At 44.5% G+C, this 20,537-nt stretch overlaps 1 protein-coding gene across 1 annotated transcript in view; it reads right to left on the bottom strand.

The window, feature by feature from the left end:
- Positions 1–503: 503 nt before the first annotated feature.
- LOC124010947 (G protein-coupled receptor kinase 6-like) overlaps positions 504–20,537 on the bottom strand; it is a 56,022-nt gene continuing 35,988 nt past the window's right edge. The window contains exons 4-15 of the mRNA XM_046323783.1: positions 18,767–18,844; positions 18,438–18,538; positions 17,715–17,807; positions 13,176–13,239; positions 12,608–12,748; positions 6,957–7,147; positions 6,519–6,556; positions 5,566–5,655; positions 5,141–5,349; positions 4,681–4,818; positions 4,313–4,450; positions 504–924 (exon numbers count right to left, since the gene is read on the bottom strand). Of these exons, the coding sequence (XP_046179739.1) occupies positions 730–924; positions 4,313–4,450; positions 4,681–4,818; positions 5,141–5,349; positions 5,566–5,655; positions 6,519–6,556; positions 6,957–7,147; positions 12,608–12,748; positions 13,176–13,239; positions 17,715–17,807; positions 18,438–18,538; positions 18,767–18,844 (1,476 nt within the window). The 3' untranslated portion in view covers positions 504–729. The remainder of the gene's footprint in view (positions 925–4,312; positions 4,451–4,680; positions 4,819–5,140; positions 5,350–5,565; positions 5,656–6,518; positions 6,557–6,956; positions 7,148–12,607; positions 12,749–13,175; positions 13,240–17,714; positions 17,808–18,437; positions 18,539–18,766; positions 18,845–20,537) is intronic.

Below are 20,537 nucleotides of genomic sequence, written 5' to 3'. Positions count from 1 at the left end.
TGGAAGGTCTCTTCGGACAGGGACACAGTGACAGCCTCCAGTATCTATGCTGCAATAGTCTATGTGCCGGGGGGGCTAGGGTCAGTCTGTCCTATTTGGTGAAATGCTCCTGTCTTATCTGGTGTCCTGTGTGAATGTATGTACGCTCTCTCCCTCTTCTCTTCTGCTGCCCCCCCCCCCCCCCCTCCACCCCAACTGACATATACTCCTGAGGTGCTGAGCTGTTGCACCCTCCACAACCACTGTGATTATTATTTGACCCTGCTGGTCATCTATATATGTTTGAATGTCTTGAAGAACAATCTGGCCTTAATGGCCATGTACTCTTATAATCTCCACCCGGCACAGCCAGAAGTGGACTGGCCAACCCACAGAGCCTGGTTCCTCTCAGAGCTTGGTTTCCTCCTAGGTTCCTGCCTTTCTAGTGAGTTTTTCCGAGCCACTGTGCTTCTGTATCTGCATTGCTTGCTGTTTGGGGTTTTAGGTTGGTTTTCTGTATAAGCACTTTGTGACATCTGCTGATGTCAAAAGGGCTATATTTGATATGATGTACTGCAGTACCCATACTGCTCGTTGTGATATCTTACAGAGAGCATTATGGGTGATGTAGTACATTGTGCTACAATAGGTGCATTCTGGTTTATCAAAAAATACCCATAGTCAATAAGAATCCATACACCTACAGCCCAAAACATACAGAGACCTAACAAATCAAGTATAAAATATAATCTAGAATCGATGACACACACAACGCTGATGTTCTAGCTTTAATAAGGTTGAGGATCTAACCTGTCTCCCAAAAAGCCTCTGTAGCAGCCCCTGTTTAGGAGCAGGCGAGGGCTGTCCTCTCCAGTCCAGGTCCGGGGGAACTGTCCCATCCGTATGAAACACGTTGAGCTCCTGAAAGCACTCGGACTCAATCATCTGGAACCAGAAAAAACGATCTGATCACAACCTCAAACCCTAAATCCATAGTTTAACAGCTTCACTGATAAAGGGACATGTCAGGGTAAATAACAGCTTCACTGATAAAGGGACATGTCAGGGTAAATAACAGCTTCACTGATAAAGGGACATGTCAGGGTAAATAACAGCTTCACTGATAAAGGGACATGTCAGGGTAAATAACAGCTTCACTGATAAAGGGACATGTCAGGGTAAATAACAGCTTCACTGATAAAGGGACATGTCAAGGTAAATAACAGCTTCACTGATAAAGGGACATGTCAGGGTAAATAACAGCTTCACTGATAAAGGGACATGTCAGGGTAAATAACAGCTTCACGATAAAGGGACATGTCAGGGTAAATAACAGCTTCACTGATAAAGGGACATGTCAGGGTAAATAACAGCTTCACTGATAAAGGGACATGTCAAGGTAAATAACAGCTTCACTGATAAAGGGACATGTCAGGGTAAATAACAGCTTCACTGATAAAGGGACATGTCAGGGTAAATAACAGCTTCACTGATAAAGGGACATGTCAGGGTAAATAACAGCTTCACTGATAAAGGGACATGTCAGGGTAAATAACAGCTTCACTGATAAAGGGACATGTCAAGGTAATTAACAGCTTCACTGATAAAGGGACATGTCAGGGTAAATAACAGCTTCACTGATAAAGGGACATGTCAGGGTAAATAACAGCTTCACTGATAAAGGGACATGTCAGGGTAAATAACAGCTTCACTGATAAAGGGACATGTCAGGGTAAATAACAGCTTCACTGATAAAGGGACATGTCAGGGTAAATAACAGCTTCACTGATAAAGGGACATGTCAGGGTAAATAACAGCTTCACTGATAAAGGGACATGTCAGGGTAAATAACAGCTTCACTGATAAAGGGACATGTCAGGGTAAATAACAGCTTCACTGATAAAGGGACATGTCAGGGTAAATAACAGCTTCACTGATAAAGGGACATGTCAGGGTAAATAACAGCTTCACTGATAAAGGGACATGTCAGGGTAAATAACAGCTTCACTGATAAAGGGACATGTCAGGGTAAATAACAGCTTCACTGATAAAGGGACATGTCAGGGTAAATAACAGCTTCACTGATAAAGGGACATGTCAGGGTAAATAACAGCTTCACTGATAAAGGGGGATAAAGGGACATGTCAGGGTAAATAACAGCTTCACTGATAAAGGGACATGTCAGGGTAAATAACAGCTTCACTGATAAAGGGACATGTCAGGGTAAATAGCTTCACAGGGACATGTCAGGGTAAATCACTTCACTGATAAAGGGACATGTCAGGGTAAATAACAGCTTCACTGATAAAGGGACATGTCAGGGTAAATAACAGCTTCACTGATAAAGGGACATGTCAGGGTAAATAACAGCTTCACTGATAAAGGGACATGTCAGGGTAAATAACAGCTTCACTGATAAAGGGACATGTCAGGGACATAAATAACAGCTTCACTGATAAAGGGACATGTCAGGGTAAATAACAGCTTCACTGATAAAGGGACATGTCAGGGTAAATAACAGCTTCACTGATAAAGGGACATGTCAGGGTAAATAACAGCTTCACTGATAAAGGGACATGTCAGGGTAAATAACAGCTTCACTGATAAAGGGACATGTCAGGGTAAATAACAGCTTCACTGATAAAGGGACATGTCAGGGTAAATAACAGCTTCACTGATAAAGGGACATGTCAGGGTAAATAACAGCTTCACTGATAAAGGGACATGTCAGGGTAAATAACAGCTTCACTGATAAAGGGACATGTCAGGGTAAATGCTTCACTGATAAAGGGACATGTCAGGGTAAATAACAGCTTCACTGATAAAGGGACATGTCAGGGTAAATAAAGGGACATGTCAGCTTCACTGATAAAGGGACATGTCAAGGTAAATAACAGCTTCACTGATAAAGGGACATGTCAGGGTAAATAACAGCTTCACTGATAAAGGGACATGTCAGGGTAAATAACAGCTTCACTGATAAAGGGACATGTCAAGGTAAATAACAGCTTCACTGATAAAGGGACATGTCAGGGTAAATAACAGCTTCACTGATAAAGGGACATGTCAAGGTAAATAACAGCTTCACTGATAAAGGGACATGTCAGGGCAAATAACAGCTTCACTGATAAAGGGACATGTCAAGGTAAATAACAGCTTCACTGATAAAGGGACATGTCAGGGTAAATAACAGCTTCACTGACAAAGGGACATGTCAAGGTAAATAACAGCTTCACTGATAAAGGGACATGTCAGGGTAAATAACAGCTTCACTGATAAAGGGACATGTCAAGGTAAATAACAGCTTCACTGATAAAGGGACATGTCAGGGTAAATAACAGCTTCACTGATAAAGGGACATGTCAGGGTAAATAACAGCTTCACTGATAAAGGGACATGTCAAGGTAAATAACAGCTTCACTGATAAAGGGACATGTCAGGGTAAATAACAGCTTCACTGATAAAGGGACATGTCAGGGTAAATAACAGCTTCACTGATAAAGGGACATGTCAGGGTAAATAACAGCTTCACTGATAAAGGGACATGTCAAGGTAAATAACAGCTTCACTGATAAAGGGACATGTCAGGGTAAATAACAGCTTCACTGATAAAGGGACATGTCAGGGTAAATAACAGCTTCACTGATAAAGAGACATGTCAGGGTAAATAACAGCTTCACTGATAAAGGGACATGTCAGGGTAAATAACAGCTTCACTGATAAAGGGATAAGGGTAAAATAACTGACTGACACTTTGTCTTTGAAATGACTCAAAGTAAATGTGGTGTTTTAAAACAGGCTGATGTCAAATCTAACCACATCAGTGATTCAGAAGACTTAATTTGATACTTTCTAAGGCTTTGTCCCAAATGGCAGCCTATTCCCTATACAGTGCACTACTTTTAACCAGAGCCCTGTGTCTTATTGGTGCCAAAGCAGCTGTTTTGATACAAATCACAAGTTACTTTTATAACCCACTGCTATCTCAATTGGCCCGGTGTCCGTCTGAACTGCTACAGACAGTAGCCTGCAGTATTCTCTGGACTACGACCCCATTAGCCTACAAAAACATGTTTTCTGACCTCCTTAGTAAATATGGGTCTTTGTGGCTTGACCTAGTGCCTCTATATTGGGCCTTTCCTAAATATTGCTTGGTTGTATACTTGGGGGATAGTGTCTAGCGTCTGCATATGAGAGTCTTCATATTGCATGAGACAAGTTACAATTAACTGACTTGTCCAAGACGTTACGTGATGTGAAACAGGTTCATAGATGAAAAGATTGAGTACAGGTTGCTTCCTTTTGGTGCGTGTGTTATTGTGTGACCTCTGACCTCCATTTGCCAGGGGATGGACACGCTGCCTGTGGACACTTTACAGTAGAATGAGTCATCTTTGGGCTCCAACTCCACCCCCTTGACCGTGGAGAACTGCTCAATGTCCAGCACGTCCTTACAGTAAATGGCCTGGGGCTGGGGAAGCAAACAACAATGTATGTCTGCTGAACATCCTGCATGCACTGTACATTTATGTAATCATGTGCTTGTGCTCTGACAATGCCTTCTTAACTCCTCTCGAGGGGATTAATAAGGACATATGGCATATAAACACATCCGTGCACATACACTATAACATCATAACATCAATAAGTGGAGGCAGCTGGTTCATCCTATACGAGAAGACTACCATGATGTTTCCTTACATCAGGGGTGAAGGGGGCCTTCAGCCTGCCAGCTTTCAGCCTCTTGAAGTTGATGGATCGGAAGATGGGGTGGGCCTTCACCTCCGTAGCCCCCTCCCCCTGGCAGCCCAGCCTCTCACTGGGCTCTTTAGCCAGCAGCTGGGCAGAGACATGAGAGAGTGACAGCAGTGTTACTAAGCAACAAAGTAAATATGTTATATTGCTATACTGTTGAATTATGCACTGATCTGCTGTGTGTGTTTGGAGTTAGTTTTAAAATCATGACAGACAACCTTCTTTGCTTATGACATTACAAATGTACGTCATGAATGAAAATCTGTTGAAAACATGACGCTGCCTTCACAAATAAATTATTACCCTAAAGATATATTTTGATATGCAGAGCAAATGCCTGTGCCAACCGACAACAAAGCATGATCCTATGTTGTTGACAATATGAGGAGGTACTGTAGTCAGCTACCATTTTGCAGAGGGACTTGGCATCCTCTGAGAACTTGTCTGAGTACTCCTCCTCCACGTCTCTGACCAGCCTCTCCACGTCCTCACGTTTGATCTTCTTCTTGCGCTGCTGGAAGGGAGACTGGCCCTCGATCATCTCATACAGCAGACAGCCCAGCGCCCACCAGTCTGGGCTGAATGTGTAGCGCTCATTCTTCACCACCTCTGGAGCTGACACACACAGACACACACACACACACATTAGGATGATCGGCCCACAGGCACACATGCACGTGTATACACACGTAGACACACGTACACCCAGAGACATGATTACAGATAATGAAAGTACCATTTACATTTGTACTGTTCATTATACAGTACAGTAACAGTATTTGAAAAAAAGTGTTGAATATCTTTTGCTGAATGGTGTTGAATGGTGCTTACCCATGTACCCTACAGTGCCCACCCGACCCTTGATGGTCTCTTCCTCGGGAACGTGGACTGCCAAGCCCAGGTCTGATATCCGGATATGACCTAAAGGAACACGGCACAACACACACTGTTACAGTACACCACCACCTAATGCTGAAACAGTTCACCTTATGACATATCACATGCGATCCCCACAAAAGATGCATCTCAATCGAGATTTCCGAATATGACATGAAACAACATACATACAGTATCACAGACACATTACAGAATACACCTCAACGCTGTGACACTTAACCTTATGTCATATGACATGCTATCCCCACAGATTATGCATATCAATGGAAATGGCCAATCACGATGCAACAAAACAAGACATACGGTCTTACATATAACACACCTCAACGCTGTGACATTCAACCATATGTCATATAACATGCTATCTCCAGTCTGGAGTCTGGACCACAGACTATGTATATCAGGGCATCCTGGAGTAAAGCAGATCTTATGAAAGCCATGTACCTTGGAAACCTTATGTTGTTTGCTAAAGAGCATTACTCAGTGGCCGCAGGCTTCACTGACAACCTTAGAAGAAAGCATGAGCCCTCCGGTCTTGAGAGAGGTCTTTTGATAGACAATGTACTCCCTCTATTGGTGAATTACAGAACGACAGCCTCGGTTCACACACGCAGTAAGGCAGTAGTTACTGTGCCAACTCTGGTTACAGAGAGCTATAGTGTGTGTAGGCTTTTGTTCCAGCCCATCACTAACACACCTGATATATTATTCAATTAATAATCAAGAACTTGATTAGTTTAATCAAGTGTTTTAAAGTAGTGCTCGGCTGGACCAATAGCATTGTTCCAGGACCATGGGGTGGTCTCCTGGACCAGGGATGGTCCATAAAACATTTATTTACTTGTATAGTGGGCATTCGTATTATTTCCATCTCTATCTTTACTCACCATGGTCATCCAATAGTATGTTTTCAGGCTTCAGGTCCCTGGAAAAAGACAGCAATACCAGAAGTTATAAAACCAATAACTAACTTCTCTCTCTTCCATCAGCCTTGTGAGCAGCTGACAGACAGATTTACAAAACTTTGAAAGCTCTCTGCTCTTTGTCTTCCTTTGTCTCTCTTTCTCTCTCCCAATGTCTTGCCATCTATCGTTCTCCCAATCTCTCACTCCCTCCTATCTATCTCTCTCTCCATCCACTCTTATAAGCTGATAGTTGTGTAAACACTAAATATGCTCCATAAAGTTCCTGTAGCCTTGTACGCAGGAAGTCGAGTACCCGCTGAACCATTCTATCAGAATAGCCTTGTGTGTGTGTGTGTGTGTCTGTTCCTGTGTGTGAGTGTGTCTGTTCCTGTGTGTGAGTGTGCCTGTGTGTAGCCTCACCTGTAGACGATCCTCTCTCTGTGCAGGTCCTCCAGGCCACAGGCCAGCTCTGCAGAGTAGAACACAGCCCTCTTCTCCTCGAAGCCGGCCTCTCCCATGTGATAGATGTGGAACTTGAGGTCTCCCCCGTTCATCAGAGTCAGCACTAGACACAGAGCGTCCTTTGTCTCATACGCGTATGCTAGACTCACCTTCAAGACACACAGACAACATGGCCGTCTGCATTAGGCACCAAACAGATGAAAACAAACCAAAACTGACTAAAATGTGGAGGGATTACCTGAACTTGTTCAATAAGAAGTGTTTTTTTGTGCATTTTGTTGCAAAACGTTTCTCTCATTCTGCTATGGTGTGCCCTAATGAATAGGACACTTGGCTAAGAGACCAGTTTGAAAATCATATTACTACTATTACTACTACTACTTCTAATATACACAATTAACAAAGCTATGAGGTAGGAGAAGGAGATTAGCATTTGTGCCACTTTTGGCTAGCACATTGGACCATTTATTTTTAGACAACTAAAATATGTTGAAATTATGTGTGGGGTCACTTGAAATTAAAAAAACCCAACTGAATCAAACCCTGATGTTATCTTTTAATTAATAGTGTTATTCTTCTTCTTATTATTATTATTATGATCTGAGTTATTAGACAGTAGTCTGGAAGAGCCATCTAGACTCAAATGGTCAACATTTTTAATGTTGCTGTCAAAAGCTGAGTTGGGTCAACAGTTTAGTTGCGGTCAACAGTTTAGTTGTGGTCGACAGTTGAATTCATTGAGGTCAGTCAACTTGACATCTATATAAGGAAAAATGAGTAAGTGGTGCATCATATGTAATTCAGTTGAATTACAATACAAAACATGAATAACAGCTGCTCTTTCCAAGACAGACTGACCAGGTGAATCCAGGGAAAAGCTATGATCCCTTATTGATGTCACTTGTTAAATCTACTTCAGTCAGTGTAGACGAAGGGGAGGAGACAGGTTAAAGAAAGATTTTTAAGCCTTGAGACAATTGAGACATGGATTGTGTGTGTGCCATCCAGAGGATGACTGGGCAAGGCAAAATATTGTAAGTGCCTTTGAACAATATTAGGAAGGTGTTCTTAATGTTTTGTGCACTCAGTGTATATTACATACAGTACCAGTCAAAAGTTTGGACATACAGTGGGGCAAAAAAGTATTTAGTCAGCCACCAATTGTTCAGGTTCTCCCACTTAAAAAGATGAGAGAGGCCTGTAATTGTCATCATAGGTACACTTCAACTATGACAGACAAAATGAGAAGAAAACAAATCCAGAAAAATCACATTGTAGGATTTTTAATTAATTAATTTGCAAATTATGGTGGAAAATAAGTATTTGGTCAATAACAAAAGTTTATCTCAATACTTTGTTATATACCCTTTGTTGGCAATGACATTTAACATTTTAACATTTAAGTCATTTAGCAGACGCTCTTATCCAGAGCGACTTACAAATTGGTGCATTCACCTTATGACATCCAGTGGAACAACCACTTTACAATAGTGCATCTAAATATTTTAAGGGGGGGTGAGAAGGATTACTTTATCCTATCCTAGGTATTCCTTAAAGAGGTGGGGTTTCAGGTGTCTCCGGAAGGTGGTGATTGACTCCGCTGTCCTGGCGTCGTGAGGGAGTTTGTTCCACCATTGGGGAGCCAGAGCAGCGAACAGTTTTGACTGAGCTGAGCGGGAACTGTACTTCCTCAGTGGTAGGGAGGCGAGCAGGCCAGAGGTGGATGAACGCAGTGCCCTTATTTGGGTGTAGGGCCTGATCAGAGCCTGGAGGTACTGAGGTGCCGTTCCCCTCACAGCTCCGTAGGCAAGCACCATGGTCTTGTAGCGGATGCGAGCTTCAACTGGAAGCCAGTGGAGAGAGCGGAGGAGCGGGGTGACGTGAGAGAACTTGGGAAGGTTGAACACTAGATGGGCTGCGGCGTTCTGGATGAGTTGTAGGGGTTTAATGGCACAGGCAGGGAGCCCAGCCAACAGCGAGTTGCAGTAATCCAGACGGGAGATGACAAGTGCCTGGATTAGGACCTGCGCCGCTTCCTGTGTGAGGCAGGGTCGTACTCTGCGGATGTTGTAGAGCATGAACCTACAGGAACGGGCCACCACCTTGATGTTAGTTGAGAACGACAGTTTGTTGTCCAGGATCACGCCAAGGTTCTTAGCGCTCTGGGAGGAGGACACAATGGAGTTGTCAACCGTGATGGCGAGATCATGGAACGGGCAGTCCTTCCCCGGGAGGAAGAGCAGCTCCGTCTTGCCGAAGTTCAGCTTGAGGTGGTGATCCGTCATCCACACTGATATGTCTGCCAGACATGCAGAGATGCGATTCGCCACCTGGTCATCAGAAGGGGGAAAGGAGAAGATTAATTGTGTGTCGTCTGCATAGCAATGATAGGAGAGACCATGTGAGGTTATGACAGAGCCAAGTGACTTGGTGTATAGCGAGAATAGGAGAGGGCCTAGAACAGAGCCCTGGGGGACACCAGTGGTGAGAGCGCGTGGTGAGGAGACAGATTCTCGCCACGCCACCTGGTAGGAGCGACCTGTCAGGTAGGACGCAATCCAAGCGTGGGCCGCGCCGGAGATGCCCAACTCGGAGAGGGTGGAGAGGAGGATCTGATGGTTCACAGTATCGAAGGCAGCCGATAGGTCTAGAAGGATGAGAGCAGAGGAGAGAGAGTTAGCTTTAGCGGTGCGGAGCGCCTCCGTGATACAGAGAAGAGCAGTCTCAGTTGAATGACTAGTCTTGAAACCTGACTGATTTGGATCAAGAAGGTCATTCTGAGAGAGATAGCGGGAGAGCTGACCAAGGACGGCACGTTCAAGAGTTTTGGAGAGAAAAGAAAGAAGGGATACTGGTCTGTAGTTGTTGACATCGGAGGGATCGAGTGTAGGTTTTTTCAGAAGGGGTGCAACTCTCGCTCTCTTGAAGACGGAAGGGACGTAGCCAGCGGTCAGGGATAAGTTGATGAGCGAGGTGAGGTAAGGGAGAAGGTCTCCGGAAATGGTCTGGAGAAGAGAGGAGGGGATAGGGTCGAGCGGGCAGGTTGTTGGGCGGCCGGACGTCACAAGACGCGAGATTTCATCTGGAGAGAGAGGGGAGAAAGAGGTCAGAGCACAGGGTAGGGCAGTGTGAGCAGAACCAGCGGTGTTGTTTGACTTAGCAAACGAGGATCGGATGTCGTCGATCTTCTTTTCAAAATGGTTGACGAAGTCATCTGCAGAGAGGGAGGAGGGGGGGGAGGAGGATTCAGGAGGGAGGAGAATGTGGCAAAGAGCTTCCTAGGGTTAGAGGCAGATGCTTGGAATTTAGAGTGGTAGAAAGTGGCTTTAGCAGCAGAGACAGAGGAGGAAAATGTAGAGAGGAGGGAGTGAAAGGATGCCAGGTCCGCAGGGAGGCGAGTTTTCCTCCATTTCCGCTCGGCCTTCCGGAGCCCTGTTCTGTGAGCTCGCATTGAGTCGTCAAGCCACGGAGCGGGAGGGGAGGACCGAGCCGGCCTGGAAGATAGGGGACATAGAGAGTCAAAGGATGCAGAAAGGGAGGAGAGGAGGGTTGAGGAGGCAGAATCAGGAGATAGGTTGGAGAAGGTTTGAGCAGAGGGAAGAGATGATAGGATGGAAGAGGAGAGAGTAGCGGGGGAGAGAGAGCGAAGGTTGGGACGGCGCGATACCATCCGAGTAGGGGCAGTGTGGGAATGACAGAGGTCAAACGTTTTCTGTAAGTCTTCACAAGGTTTTCACACACTGTTGCTGGTATTTTGGCCCATTCCTCCATGCAGATCTCCTCTAGAGCAGTGATGATTTGGGGCTGTTGCTGGGCAACACAGACTTTCAACTCCCTCCAAAGATTTTCTATGGGGTTGAGATCTGGAGACTGGCTAGGCCACTCCAGGACCTTGAAATGCTTCTTACGAAGCCACTCCTTCGTTGCCCGGGCGGTGTGTTTGGGATCATTGTCAACTGTTTGAACTTGTTATTAGTATAAAAGACACATAAGACACCTGTCCACAACCTCAAACAGTCACACTCCAAACTCCACTATGGCCATAACGAAAGAGCTGTCAAAGGACACCAGAAACAAAATTGTAGACCTGCACCAGTCCCTCCTGCAGCAAAGCACCCCCACAACATGATGTTGCCACCCCTGTGCTTCATGGTTGGGGGTGTTCTTCGGCTTGCAAGTCTCCCCCTTTTTCCTCCAAACATAACAATGGTCATTATGGCCAAACAGTTCTATTTTTCTTTCATCAGACCAGAAGACATTTCTCCAAAAAGTACAATCTTTGTCCCCATGTGGAGTTGCAAACCGTAGTCTGGCTTTTTTTATGGCGGTTTTGGAGCAGTGGCTTCTTCCTTGCTGAGCGGCCTTTCAGGTTATGTCGATATAGGGCTCATTTTACTGTGGATATAGATACTTTTGTACCTGTTTCCTCCAGCATCTTCACATGGTCCTATGGTGTTGTTCTGGGATTGATTTGCACGTTTCGTACCAAAGTATGTTTATCTCTATGAGACAGAACGCGTCTCCATCCTGAGTGGTATGACGGCTGTGTGGTCCCATGGTGTTTATACTTACATACTATTGTTTGTACAGATGAACGTGGTGCCTTCAGGCATTTGGAAATTGCTCGCAAGGATGAACCAGACTTGTGGAGGTCTACAATATTTTTAATGTCTTGGCTGATTTCTTTTGATTTTCCCATGATGTCAAGCAAAGAGGCCCTGAGTTTGAAGGTAGGCCTTGAAATACGTCCACAGGTACACCTCCAATTGACTCAAATTATGTCAATTAGCCTATCAGAAGCTTCTAAAGCCATGACATAATTTTCTGGAATTTTCCAAGCTGTTTAAAGGCACATTTAACTTAGTGTATGTAAACTTCTGACCCACTGGAATTGTGATACAGTGAATTATAAGCGAAATAATCTGTCTGTAATGTGGAAGGACCACCAGAGGGCAGGCTGGGCTCATGGATAGTAGCCCAACAAGGCATGGGAGACAAGTTAACCAGAGGCAATTAAGCACAGCTGACGGTACTAATGACATACTCTCCTTCCCCTATAAGAGAGAGAATGGAACCAGCAGAAATAGGAGAAAACAATCTCTGGAAGATGGCCACCGAGAGAGAGGAGCTATCCAGGAAGAACCACTAAGACGGTGACAATCCCGTGACTTTTTGTTGTAGTTTAAAGATAAGCCTATTGTGTTCCGGTTTTATCCGGAGAAGAAGATGTATGTTTTTCCTTGGAAGATTTTCATTGATTATGTTGGAGTGTTTGTGTTGACCAAATGCCCTCAATAGAGAACTGTGTTCAATCAAGAAAACCTACTCCTGACTCGTTTATTCCACCTTCCCGCTTTAGAGTGACGCCCAATTACTTGGTCCGCTCACAGTAAACAATTGTTGGAAAAATTACTTCTGTCATGCACAAAGTAGATGTCCTAACCGACTTGCCAAAACTATAGTTTGTTAACAATACATTTGTGGAGTGGTTGAACAACGAGTTTTAATGACTTCAACCTAAGAGTATGTGAACTTCCGACTTCAACTGTACATATATTATATATAATGTGACACATAGTAGGAGGTAAGTGGGTAGCTCATATACTTACTACAAACCTACTGTTGACTTTCTCTAGAATCTGCTTCTCATTCAAGGCCATGGACTCTCCTTTCCTCTTCTTGATCCTCTTCTTCTCCAACTTCTTACATGCGTACATCTTCCCCGTGGCACGCACCTGGCACGCACACACCTGACATGAAAAGTGGATGAAAGAGAGACACAGAGAGAGGGGGAGAAGATAAATAGAGAAGGCAAGTTAACTGCATATTGTAGGTTTGTCATAGTTGAACACCACAATGTCTACTCTCTCCCAGTAAAAACACTGCCATGGAGGCATGACCATGGCTCAGGCCATTCCACATGAGGAGAGCTCAAGAGGACACCAGTTAATGGCGCTTGTATCCCAAAAACACACAAAGACACCGTTGATAATGGGCCCATCAAACCACACTGAGGTCTTTGTTGGTCCTCATTGATCATTTATAAATTCATCCCTTTGAGGGTCTGATGATGAAGATTATAAGAGACCACTATCTTTATTTCTTATTATCCACTTGTAAAATATAATTCTAAATGAAAGGAAGCTTTAGTTAAGGAGACATAGAGGCAGACCTTACCTCACCGAAGCCTCCCTTCCCTAATACCCTGTACTGTCGGAATGTGTTCTTAGTGACTGGCTGCCTGTGAGAACACAGAAAAAGGGTCAACACAATACAAAACAACAACTTTATTGTCCCTGGTGGGAAAATGTGCTCAACTCTATCGACATACATTGACTGTACAGCAGCAATGCATCTGAACATACACATTTGACTTTGTAAGCCACGTTTACAAAAGGTTTGCTTTAAAAACACTATTCTGTCAAAGGACAGCAATAGGGGAATAAAACCCTCTTGTTTAATACGTTCTGTCTTATCTTGTAAATGGACTTGAGTTCGGCCCAACACCAAAGACCAGATAGGACTACTTTCTTAAGGCTTTAACAAAGTGTTGGCTTATTTACTGTGAGTCAAAAGTTCCATCCCAAATGGGACACTATTCCCTATATAGTGCACTTCGTTTGACTAGTGCCCTATGAGCCCTGGTCAAACGTTGTGCACTATAAAAAGGGAATAGGGTGCCATTTGGGATACACACCGTGATGAAAGAGTAAGGATAAACTTATCTCTTTAGTCACACCGATGACTCTTATAGGAAGACCATTGCAGAAGCCTTGCCTCTGCTAGGCTGGAGATTGGAGACATGTTCTGTTTGCTAATGTATTAAATATAGAGACCAGGACTCATGTATTTACATGAATAAATCTGTTCCCCAAAATACTTATTTGCATCCCATGCATGATTGGCCTGCTGGGATAAAGGTCTTTAAATGACCCATATAGGACAAGCATGAGTATGGATATGAACAATACCAAAACTGGAATGTGCAATAATGACTGTATAAAATAAATAATTGAAATACTGAGCTATATTGTACGCTCAAAACAATTGGGATGTAATGATATTTTATAATAATACAAATTGCTCAGAAAAATAGATTTGGTTTAATTAGTCATATTTTTCTTACTCAAAAGTTGGGTTAAAAATCAGTCACTTTTATTGTAAATAAGAATAGAATATGCTTCTCAACACTTGACATTAATGTGGACACTGCCATGATTACGGATATCATGATCAAAGATCATAGCCCCAAGACATACTAACCTCCCGGTTATTGGTAAGCATTGGCGTCAACATGGGCCAGCATCCCTATGGAACGCGTTTGACACCTTGTAGAGTCCATGCCTCAACAAATGTTTTAATGTTTTGTACACTAAGCCGAGTGACCAAAGACACAGCCCCACTAAGTGGTAGAGGGTACAGGGCCTTCGGAAAGTATTCAAACCCCTTGACGTTTTCCACATTTTGTTACGTTACAGCCTTATTCTAAAATGGATTAAATATTATTTTCTCAGCAAATCAAATGTTATTTGTCACATACCCCGAATACAACAGGTGTAGGTAGACCTTACAGTGAAATGCTTACTTACAAGCCCTTAACCAACAATGTTATTTTAAGAAAAATAAGTGTTAAGAAAGTATTTACAAAAATAAACAGAAGTAATTAAAAATAATAATAATAATGCTAATAATCCGGGCAGCCATTTGATTAGCCGTTCAGGAGTCTTATGGCTTGGGGTAGAAGCTGTTAAGAGGTATTTTGGACCTCAACTTGGCGCTCCGGTACCGCTTGCCATGCGGTAGCAGAGAGAACAGTTTATTACTAGGGTGGCTGGAGTCTTTGGCAATTTTTAGGGCCTTCCTCTGACACCACCTGGTATAGAGGTCCTGGATGGCAGGAAGCTTGGCCCCAGTGATGTACTGGGCCGTACGCACTACCCTCTGTAGTGCCTTGCGGTCGGAGGCCGAGCAGTTGCCATATCAGGCGGTGATGCAAGCAGTCAGGATGCTCTCGATGGTGCAGCTGAAGAACTGTTTGAGGATCTGAGGACCCATGCTAAATCGTTTCAGTCTCCCGAGGGGGAATAGGCATTGTCGTGCCCACTTCACAACTGTCTTGGTGTGTGTGGACCATGATAATTAATTGAGGATGTGGAAACCAAGGAACTTGAAGCTCTCAACCTGCTCCACGACAGCCCCGTCGATGAGAATGGGGACGTGCTCGGCCCTCCTTTTCCTGTAGTCCACAATCATCTCCTTTGTCTTGTTCACATTGAGGGAGAGGTTGGTATCATGGCACCACACTGCCAGGTCTCTGATCTCCTCCCTATAGGCTGGCTCATCGTTGCCGTGACCAGGCCTACCACTGTTGTGTTGTCGGCAAACTTAATGATGGTGTTGGAGTCGTGCTTGACCATGCAGTCATGGGTGAACACGGAGTACAGGAGGGGACTGAGCACGAAACCCTGAGGGGCCCCCATGTTGAGGATCAGCGTGGCATATTTGTTGTTACCTACCCTTATCACCTGGAGACAGCCCATCAGGAAGTCCAGGATCCAGTTGCAGAGGGAGGTGTTCAGTCCCAGGGTCCTTAGCTTGGCGATGAGCTTTGAGGGCACTATGATGTTGAACGCTGAGCTGTAGTCAATGAAAAGCATTCTCACGTAGGTGTTCCTTTTGTCCAGGTGTGAAAGGGCAGTGTGGAGTGCAATACAGATTGCATCGTCTGTGGATCTGTTGGGGTGGTATGCAAATTGGAGCGGGTCTAGGGTTTCTGGGATAATGATGTTGTGAGCCATGACCAGCCTTTGAAAGCACTTCATGGCTACAGACGTGAGTGCTACAGGTCAGGAGTCCTTTAGGCAGGTTACCTTAGTGTTCTTGGGCACAGGGACTATGGTGATCTGCTTGAAACATGCTGGTTTAAGACACTTGCCAGTTGCTCACAGTCGTCTGGAACATATTCCAGTCTGTGCTAGCAAAACAGTTCTGTAGCTTAGAATCTGCATCATCTGACCACTTCCGTATTGAGTGGACTCTACACACAATGACAAAGCGACAGGTTTTTTGAAATGTTTGCAAATATATAAAAAACAAAAACAGAAATAGCTTATTTACATAAGTATTCAGACCCTTTGCTATGAGACTCTAAATTGAGCTCAGGTGCATCCTGTTTCCATTGATCATCCTTGAGATATTTCTAGAACTTGATTGGAGTCCACCTGTGGTAAATTCAATTGATTGGACATGATTTGCAAAGGCTCACACCTGTTCATATAAGGTCCCACAGGTGACAGTGCATCTCGGAGCAAAAACCAAGCCTCTTCCTAGAGCTGGCCGCATGGGCAAACTGAGCAATCGGGGGAGAAGGGCCTTGGTCAGGGAGGTGACCAAGAAGCCCATGGTTACTCTGATAAAGCTATAGAGTTACTCTGTGGAGATGGGAGAGTCTTCCAGAATGATAACCATCTCTGCAGCACTCCACCAATCAGGCCTTTATGGTAGAGTGGCAAGATGGAAGCCACTCCTCAGAAAGGCACATGACAGCCCGCTTGGAGTTTGCCAAAAGGCACCTAAAGACTCTCAGACCATGAGAAACAGATTCTCTGGTCTGATGAAACCAAGATTGAACTCTTTGATCTGAATGCCAAGCATCACATCTGGAGGAAACCTGGCACAGTGAAGCATGGTGGTGGCAGCATCACGCTATGGGAATGCTTTTCAGCGGCAGGGACTGGGAGACTAGTCAGGATCGAGGGAAAGATGAACGGAGCAAAGTACAGAGAGATCCTTGATGAAAACCTGTTCCAGAGCACTCAGGACCTGACTGGGGAGAAGGTTAAACTTCCAACAGGACAAGGACCCTAAGCACACAGCCAAGACAACACAGGAGTGGCTTCGGGGTAAGTCTCTGAATGTCCTTGAATGGCCCAGCCAGAGCTCGGACTTGCACCTGATCGAACATCTCTGGAGAGACCTGAAAATAGCTGTTCAGAAACGCTTCCCATCTAACCTGAAAAGCTTGAGAGGATCTGCAGAGAACAATGGGAGAAACTCCCCAAATATAGGTGTGCCAAGCTTGTAGCGTCATACCCAAGACGACTCAATGCTGTAATCACTGCCAAAGGTGCTTCAACAAAGTACTGAGTAAAGGGTCTGAATACTTATGTAAATGTGATATTTCTGTTTAAAAATATATATAAATTAGAAAAACGTTCTACAAACCTGTTTTTGTTCTGTCATTTTGGGGTATTGTGTGTAGATTGATGAGGGAAAAACAATGTAGTCAATTTTAGAATAAGACTAACAACAAAATGTGGAAAAAGTGAAGGTCTGACTACTTTCTGAAGGCACTGTATATGGAGGCGGTGTGAAGTAACAGTGACATTTAATCACTCGCGCTGTGTAGGGGTTTTCTCAGTCTTATAAGTCTGTCTGTCTGTCTGTCTGTCTGTCTGTCTGTCTGTCTGTCTGTCTGTCTGTCTGTCTGTCTGTCTGTCTGTCTGTCTGTCTGTCTGTCTGTCTGTCTGTCTGTCTGTCTGTCTGTCTGTCTGTCTGTCTGTCTGTCTGTCTGTCTGTCTGTCTGTCTGTCTGTCTGTCTGTCTGTCTGTCTGTCTGTCTGTCTGTCTGTCTGTCTGTCTGTCTGTCTGTCTGTCTGTCTGTCTGTCTGTCTGTCTGTCTGTCTGTCTGTCTGTCTGTCTGTCTGTCTGTCTGTACCTCTCCAGCCACTTCCACTGCAGGAATCGGTTATAGTACATGCTGTCGATGTAGTCTGCGAAGGGAGCCACACTCAGGTAGTCATGGATCAGTCTAAAACAGAGGACAGAGAGACAGAAGGCAGTCAGAAAACAGACAGCCCACTAACTGGGCCTTAGGTCCCTCCTAAGGCCCAGAGTTCTTCCTGGTCAGGCCACATGGTCAAGAAGACCCCCATGCCCTACACATATACCATGCTGCTACGCCATGTGCCCATCTCTCTGACTACTATACCCCAAACATCAGTTCACATCTAAACATTCATTAACCACAACCAGAAGCAGCAATGACACAAAAGGTCTGTTCAGGGTCATAGTGTTGTTGGAACAGTTGTGAGAATGTTCAAAAATAGAAACAATGCTGAGCGGAATGGCGGGTGATTGAAGTGGCTAAGGGTGATTAATTCGAACAATATTCATCAGCAGCCACATACCCTCAACATGCTATTGACACGCCCAGTGTGGACAACTGTTCAGAGGATGTTGCACAATGCAGTAGACAGTTTATAGGAAAACTCACTGAAAATTACCCTTTATTCTTAACTGACTTCCTTTGTTGAATAATGGAGAAGTTATCTTAAAATATCTACCTTTTCTGATCTTGAATACATCCCATATGCTGAGTAAGTATAATATGTTAGTGTATTCTCTGTTACTGTGTTTCTGTGTTGAGAGACAGACTCACCTGGTGCACTCATTGAAGAGTTCTTTACAGGGCTCCTGCTCCAGCCTCTCTGTAAACTGACCCACCATGTCCTCCTCCAACTCAGGAATGTGATCCTCTGACTACAGGGTGATGGAACACAATACAACGTGAATGACGTATATATGACATCATAGGCCCAGATTAAGCCCACTCCTGGATTAAAACGCATGCTCGATGGAGTACCTCAATTGAAAGTGATTTTTAGTCCAGGAATAGGTTTAGTCTGGTTCTGGGAAACCACACATCAACATTTTTGAATATTTGACATGAAATCACTCATTGCCTGAGAATAGGTTATTCTACTGTACCTTTGGGCTGAAGTACTTGTCTAGGAGCTCCTGAGCACACTCCCTCCTCTTCTCATCTGGACTGACCTCATACTCTGCCTGGTGGGGGGAAGAAACAGTAACATACATTATTCAAACAGATGCACAAGCACACACCTGTACAGTGACATCTGCTCCAATAGGTCAGTTCTACCTTTTCCACTATAGCTAGTAGCCTACAATCACAGTCCTTTCTGTACAACCTCTAATGGTTCTAGAACCACGTTACCAAATCACTGTAGTAGGCATGAAATAGAAAAATACTTTTTGAATAGAAAGAGGTATTACCAATATGAACATTGTTTATTTCATCATAAAATGTTTTGGTTCCATGCCTACTGAACATGACCCAGGCCTACTGTAAGTACCTCCCTAGTACACTACAGCACAGTTCTACAGAGTCACGAACCTGGGTCCCACTCCTAACCACCATTTTGATTCATAGTTCTCTCTGGGTTGTTGATTCCTAAATCCCGCCAAATACAACAGCATCAGGCCCTTGTGTCATGCCACCCTCCACCCTCCACCCTCCATCCAGCAGCATGATTTACAGTACGCTAAGAGCCTCACTTTAAAGTGCGTCCGCTGGACTCGCAGCACAACTTGTCCATAATGGTTAGTGACAGTTCAGACGGTTCAAATCTCATTTGCTCTCTCTCATGTAGCCCAGGCTCTGTGAGAGGCAGGAAGGAGACTGTGCAGTAAAAGGACGTGCTCACTACTTATGAAGTCGGAGAAGACTGTCTGCTATCTCTTATTTCACAAAGTCAGCCATCTATTCATCATTCTACTTCCATTGACTATTTTCGCTGTGCTAGTAGCATCCTCCTATTAAGCCTTTTTATACTTGTAGGCTTTTGCATTTGTTAATAAACCAGAGAGGATCTAGCTACAACAACACTCCTCAGATCAACATACACGTGTGCCAGTTATAATGTGTTAGAGGGAAGGAGGTAAAGTGGATAGGTCATGACTGAGTGTGTGTGAATGTGGATGTCATAAGGTGAATGCACCAATTTGTAAGTCGCTCTGGATAAGAGCGTCTGCTAAATGACTTAAATGTAAATGTAATGTGTGCATGCAGGAATGAGTGTGGTGTATGTGTGTATATGTGTGCATGCAGGAATGAGTGTGGTGTATGTGTGTATATGTGTGCATGCAGGAATGAGTGTGGTGTATGTGTGTATATGTGTGCTCCAGAACAGTATATTAGAAGAATGCCACGGGGGTCAGCCAGGGTGGAGATAGGAAGTTCAGGTTTATTATTGAGCCATTAGCCAATAGGAGGGGGATCCCCCCCCCCCTCGTGACTGGTGGGAAGAACACCACAAATGTGACCTAAACATTCTTCCACAAGAGCATAGCACGGGGCACATTCACTGAGAAAGAAGATGAGGGGGAGGGGCAGCGGAGGGTGGTATAATTACTTTTCTCCCAGAAGTCACAAGTTCCTGTATTCCATTAGCTACTAACCTCCCCTCCGACCCTTCCCTTCAACCCTTCACCTCCCCTCTGACCCTTCCCTCCTACCTTATCCATCCCTCCTCACCTCTCCTACCCTTCCCTACTATCCTCCTACCCTACCCTTCCCTCCTCTACTCTCCTCTCCTACCCTTCCCTCCTCTCCTACCCTTCCCTCCTCTCCTACCCTTCCCTCCCATCCTACCCATCCCTCCCCTACTATCCTTCTACCCTTCCCTTCCCTCCTACACTTCTCTCCCCTCCTACACTTTCCCCTAATACATCTAGATAA

This window comes from Oncorhynchus gorbuscha, linkage group LG02 (assembly GCF_021184085.1).
Source record: "Oncorhynchus gorbuscha isolate QuinsamMale2020 ecotype Even-year linkage group LG02, OgorEven_v1.0, whole genome shotgun sequence".
Lineage (NCBI taxonomy): Eukaryota > Metazoa > Chordata > Actinopteri > Salmoniformes > Salmonidae > Oncorhynchus > Oncorhynchus gorbuscha.
The sequence above is the reverse complement of the archived record's forward strand: the minus strand, read 5'-3'. Positions and strand labels throughout refer to the sequence as shown.